Below are 6,368 nucleotides of genomic sequence, written 5' to 3'. Positions count from 1 at the left end.
TGCAAACATCAAAGCAGTTCCAATCAGGATGCACTTTTTTGTTGTTGTTGTTTTGATTAACTGTTTAAATATTCACCTGCTGGAAAACTGAGGAGGAGGTACGCATGACTCCACAGCTGGGATAGAGTTCACGGGTGAGCGGTACGGTAAGGTTCTCAAGATACAAGAGGGGAGCGTTCGCCGAAGTCAGCCGTTACCTTTCAGAGGTGCCGCGTCGTCTGGGCTCACGTCCCTCACCGTGTGTCTAAGGCTGCGCTTCATTCGCTGCGTGTTCTGACGCTCCACCTGTGCGGCTGGAGCTTCTTGCTGCTCCAGACGAGGCTGACGCATCTTATATCTTCGCATTCCTAGACACCTTTGTCCTCTCCTGGGAATACACACGTACGAATCACCACAAAACATGGAGTGATGATATTGAAGTCCACATATTGCTTCATACTTTGATTCTATCCCAAAGGTTTCAAGCCGGTTCATTTTGAACTATGCTCTGTCCTTTAACTACTGGGTCTGGGACTACACTGTGCATGCCTTACTGTAAATACAATGTGTGGTGCCACGCACTGCCCTGTACTTTATTATTTGTTTACAATATATGTCTACCATGACAGTTTAGATGTTTTTTATTGCAGTCTGTTTCACCTAAAAGTTTTGTGAATAAGCTTTGTTTAGTGAGTAAACATGGGTCATAGTGGCTGAATGGGATAAAAAATCCTCATCATGTATCCAAACATGAATCGCTACCTTGGATTTCAGAGTGAGGACAGTGTTCCTGATGGTTGCCAGGTCTTTGGCAGGGATGCACTTTTCCACCATCTTATCAAAGTCATGGTGGGAGGACAGGAACAGCAGCATACGCCGGCCCAAGCGCCTGAGACGAAGAACAGACCCCAAAACAGGAGAGAACCGTGAGTGAGAGACCCGTAACTCACAGCACACCGACCATTTATCTTACCAGGTCACAATTTTACAAGGCCATCTGTGTGTAGAAAACACGATAGTGCTTCTATTACTCTACAATTTAGCAGCATTTGCTGACTTCAGCGTATCAGACTAGGAGACTAAAAGAATCAGCAAAAGATTAGTATCTGGGAAACTGAATAAGCTTTGTAGAATTCTCGTTCTGATCCCAGTACTAACCTGGTTTCTTGGGAAGCGTCCTGTGCCAACTTGGAGACTGCAGGGATAATTCTCGCTATGACGTCTTTCGCCCCAGACAATAAGCGGCCAGCGCCAATTTTCTCTACCAAAGTAGCCAAGTGCAGAGCAGTACACTTTCTTACTGCAGCATTCAGATGACTTTTGAGGAAAACAGAAGGAAAAAAATTAGGGCATTCAAAAAAAGAAGGTAATAACTATTAATCCATCCAATCAATGTATACAGTAGGCCTACAACTTTTAGCTTCTATAAAGAAACTTAATACCCATATGTATGATCTAAGTGCACAATCAAATTATCATATTCTATTCGATGGCTTAGTTTGCACCAGTTAGTGTACATCTGTATTTTTTAAACAGAAAATGTTTGCATGTCCTCTGTAAGCTAGCTAACTAGCCTATTCTTTAAGCGGTGTGAAGGGCAGTTTGGATCAGAAGAGAGGAGGTGGAATGCAATAAAAATAATATTTAACAGGATAAATAACTAAAAATATTGATATAGGCCAGGGCAATATTTTGAAATAACAATGGAAAAGTAAAAACAGCAGCCAAAATCAGTGCTTTGTTAGCTTCTTGTGACTGTTGTTGCTATCTGAAAGCCACAGTTTAAAGCTCACTGCAGGCTAACTGACCAGAGTCCTCCAGCGAGAAGGGCGTTCATGCTCCGAATGGGGGTGCAGTTCTGCACCATGCTGTCCAGAGCTGTGTCCACGTCCTGCCTGATGAAGGCATTGGACTCCGCTGCTTTGTGGAGGAGGACCTTAGCTGTAGCCTCCACTTCCTGGTCCATCCCTTTCTGCAGGCTGGAGTACAACTCCCTCAAGGACACCACCGCCATGCGAGACACGGCAGAGCGCAGGTTCTGCACCTGCAGGAAAGACGACGTTCCAGCTCGTTTCAGTCACATCCAACACTGCCACCGCCATCGTAATAAGTATAATCCTCCACTGCAATGTGTTATGTAGGCGGAAATACCTTAATCACTAATTACAGTTAGATATGCCATCTGAATTTCAATTAGATGAGAAATGTTTTTATAAAAAATGAATTTCAAAGTACTTTGCTAACGCTGACTTGACTTTGTCAGCAACATCACCTGTAATATGTACATGCTGATGGTGTCCTCCAATTTTAGAATTCAGACCGATACACAGTCAGCAAATCTAGTGGCTTACCTCTTGAATAAGAACAATGCAGACATCATGACGCCTGCTGCCAAGCACATCAGAGTGATGCTGAGCCAATCTACGGATGAACATCAACCCTTCAATTTTCTTCTCCCTGTATGAAGATATTGAACATAGACACACACTGTAACCATCGGCTACTGAAAGAAAAAAATGCTACAAGAAAATGGACAAAGAGGAAAAAACTTCACTAAATACATGCATACTTACCATATATGCAGAACACCATAAATGACTTGCTGTTTAACCTGCCCTAGCCAAATGCTTCAGAATTTTGCAGGTGTGACTTACAGGCTATCTGCACATTTTTAAATCTCAAATTCAATGACTTTTAAGACCTTTTTAATACCTCTCACAAGAAAAAATAATACTATTACTGGGGATGCAGGTGTGTTTCACATCGTTGACGGGGGGTGGAACGAGAATTGTTGACCGGGGGTGGGGGGGGTGGCGAACTCCAACGCTAGGAATCTAGCACTAGGACCCTGGAGCGGTTATTTTCTGCATGGTCCTAGCGCTAGATTCGGCAAAGTTCACATCGCGCCAGAACAACTGAACAACACACACTTATAATAATTTAATGCCTCCCCTCATAATATTCCAGACATTTTAAGACATTTTTAGGCCTTGAATATGGAAAACTAAATTTAAGACATTTTAAGACTTTTTAAGGACCCGCGGGTACCCTGGACTTACCAGTCATCAGAGCTAAGCAGACTGAAGCTCTGAGCGAGAGCGAGGTCTGGATTGGAGAAGGTCCGTAAAGTCTGCTGCTCGTGGGGATCCTTCCTGGGAGGTCCTGGTTTGAGTTCATCTAGAGAAGAATACCAGAACCCAAACAAACTGACTAGGACTTTTAGGGCTACCAGCTCAACTTTGGTCAAATCAGCTTGAAGGCTGACAGCAAAACATTATTCAATGTGGTGAACTAGATTTAAAACATTGTTGTGTAATGCAGTGTTAACAGCAAAGCAATTTACATGCAAGTGCAGTGATCACACATGAAGTGCTGAAGAGCAGGCAACACTCATCAGAACTGTTTGAAAGGGACGGACGTGCTCTGATCAGTCTGGTACCTCGTCTGCGTCGTGGCAGCATATTTTTAGTAGGGACAGCCGTGGGGGGGCTGGGATGAAGCGGAGGACTCAAACTTTTGACGGGACTTCTGGGGGTGCGTGCGTTTCTGGAGCTTGAGGGCAAATCATCCAGGATGACACCGGTCTTAGTCTGTGCTGGAAGACTACTGTTCAGCTGCAGGTCTGATGGGAAAGAGGTTCACGGGTAAGCGGTAATGTAAGGTTCTCAAGAAACAGGAGGGGAGCGTTCGCCGAAGTCAGCCATTACCTTTCAGAGGTGCCACGTCGTCTGGGCTCACGTCCCTCACCGTGTGCCTAAGGCTGCGCTTCATTCGTTGCGTGTTCTGATGCTCCACCTGTGCGGCTGGAGCTTCTTGCTGCTCCAGACGAGGGAGACACATCTTGTATCTTGGAATCCTAGACAACTTTGTCCTCTCCTGGGAATACACACGTACAAATCACCACAAAACATGGAGTGATGATATTGAAGTCCACATATTGCTTCATACTTTGATTCTATCCCAAAGGTTTCAAGCCGGTTCATTTTGAACTATGCTCTGTCCTTTAACTACTGGGTCTGGGACTACACTGTGCATGCCTTACTGTAAATACAATGTGTGGTGCCACACACTGCCCTGTACTTTATTATTTGTTTACAATATATGTCTACCATCACAGTTTAGATGGTTTTTTTATTGGAGTTTGTTTCACCTAAAAGTTTTGTGAATAAGCTTTGTTTAGTGAGTAAACATGGGGCATAGTGGCTGAATGGGATAAAAAATCCTCATCATGTATCCAAACATGAATCGCTACCTTGGATTTCAGAGTGAGGACAGTGTCCCTGATGGTTGCCAGGTCTTTGGCAGGGATGCACTTTTCCACCATCTTATCAAAGTCATGGTGGGAGGACAGGAACAGCAGCATACGCCGGCCCAAGCGCCTGAGACGAAGAACAGACCCCAAAACAGGAGAGAACCGTGAGTGAGGGACCCGTAACTCACAGCACACCGACCATTTATTACTATCTGGGAAACTGAATAAGCCTTGTAGAATCCTCGTTCTGATCCCAGTACTAACCTGGTTTCTTGGGAAGAGTCCTGTGCCAACTTGGAGACTGCAGGAATAATTCGCTCTGCACCAATCTTCTCTACCAAAGTAGCCAAGTGCCGAGCAGTACACTTTCTTACTGCAGCATTCAGATGACTTTTGAGGAAAACAGAAGGAAAACAATTAGGGCATTCAAAAAAAAGAAGGTAATAACTATTAATCCATCCAATCAATGTATACAGTGCAACTTTTAGCTTCTAAAAAGAAACTTAATACCCTTATGTATGATCTAAGTGCACAACCAAATGATCATATTCTATTTGATGGCTTAGTTTGCACCAGTTATTGTACATCTGTAATTTTTAAACAGAAAATGTTTGCATGTCCTCTGTGAGCTAGCTAACTAGCCTATTCTTTAAGTGGTGTGAAGGGCAGTTTGGATCAGCAGAGCGGAGATGGAACACAATAAAAAGAATATACAAGAGGATAAATAACTACAAATATTGACAGGGTGTCTACAGGTTTGACCAAGTGAAAATTTAGACATTTTAAGACTTTTTAATACTGTTTTCCAAATAAAATTAAAACCAACTCGCAAGAACATACACGTTAAAATAAAGCACAAAAACTAACTGATTATTAGTTTTTGTGCTTTATTTTAACGTGTATGATCTTGCGAGTTGGCTTTAATTTTATTTGGAATTTTATTTAATTTTATTTGGAATCTACCGATATCCGCCCCCGAATTTCAACACATGGCTGACGGAATTATTCCTCCCTAAATTTAGCTCCGCAAATTTAAGATATTTTGGTTGAAAATTTAAGACAAAATAAGACTTTTCAAGGCCTTATTTGACAAAAATTAAACTTAATACCATTTAAGACTTTTTAAGGACCCGCGGCCACCCTGATTGATATAGGCCAGGGCAATATTTTGAAAGAACAATGGAGAAGTAAAAATTATCTGAAAGCCTCAGTTTAAAGCTCACTGCAGGCTAACTGACCAGAGTCCTCCAGCGAGAAGGGCGTTCATGCTCCGAATGGGGGTGCAGTTCTGCACCATGCTGTCCAGAGCTGTGTCCACGTCCTGCCTGATGAAGGCATTGGACTCCGCTGCTTTGTGGAGGAGGACCTTAGCTGTAGCCTCCACTTCCTGGTCCATCCCTTTCTGCAGGCTGGAGTACAACTCCCTCAAGGACACCACCGCCATGCGGGACACGGCAGAGCGCAGGTGCAGCACCTGCAGGAAAGACGACGTTCCAGCTCGTTTCAGCCACATCCAACACTGCCACCGCCATCGTAATAAGTATAATCCACCACTGCAATGTGTTATGTAGGCGGAAATACCTTAATCACTAATTACAGTTAGCTATGCCATCTGAATTTCAATTAGATGAGAAATGTTTTTATAAAAAAGGAATTTCAAAGTGCTATGCTAACTCTGACTTGACTTTGTCAGCAACATCACCTGTAATATGTACATGCTCATGGTGTCTGCCAATTTTAGAATTCAGACCGATACACAGTCAGCAAATCTAGTGGCTTACCTCTTGAATAAGAACAATGCAGACCTCATGAAGCCTGCTGCCAAGCACATCAGAGTGATGCTGAGCCAATCTACGGATTAACATCAACCCTTCAATTTTCTTCTCCCTGTATGAAGATATTGAACATAGACACACACTGTAACCATCGGCTACTGCAAGAAAAAATGCTACAAGAAAAGGGACAAAGAGGAAAAAACTTCACTAAATACATGCATACTTACCATATATGCAGAACACCATAAATGACTTGCTGTTTAACCTGCCCTAGCCAAATGCTTCAGAATTTTGCAGGTGTGACTTACCAGTCATCAGAGCTAAGCAGACTGAAGCTCTGAGCGAGAGCGAGGTCTGGTTTG

At 43.2% G+C, this 6,368-nt stretch overlaps 1 protein-coding gene across 1 annotated transcript; it reads right to left on the bottom strand.

Moving 5' to 3' along the window:
• Positions 1–274: 274 nt before the first annotated feature.
• Positions 275–5,701, bottom strand: LOC143522603 (TOG array regulator of axonemal microtubules protein 1-like). Its single transcript, XM_077016315.1, has 4 exons — positions 5,470–5,701; positions 4,496–4,621; positions 4,232–4,358; positions 275–367 (listed from the first exon to the last, which is right to left on the bottom strand). The coding sequence occupies exons 1-4, from the start codon at positions 5,673–5,675 to the stop codon at positions 332–334; spliced, it is 495 nt and encodes a 164-aa protein (XP_076872430.1). The 5' UTR covers positions 5,676–5,701; the 3' UTR covers positions 275–331.
• Between the last annotated feature and the right edge of the window lie 667 nt (positions 5,702–6,368).

This window comes from Brachyhypopomus gauderio, chromosome 9, assembly GCF_052324685.1.
Source record: "Brachyhypopomus gauderio isolate BG-103 chromosome 9, BGAUD_0.2, whole genome shotgun sequence".
Classification (NCBI taxonomy): domain Eukaryota; kingdom Metazoa; phylum Chordata; class Actinopteri; order Gymnotiformes; family Hypopomidae; genus Brachyhypopomus; species Brachyhypopomus gauderio.
This window is presented reverse-complemented; position numbering and strand designations above follow the sequence as displayed.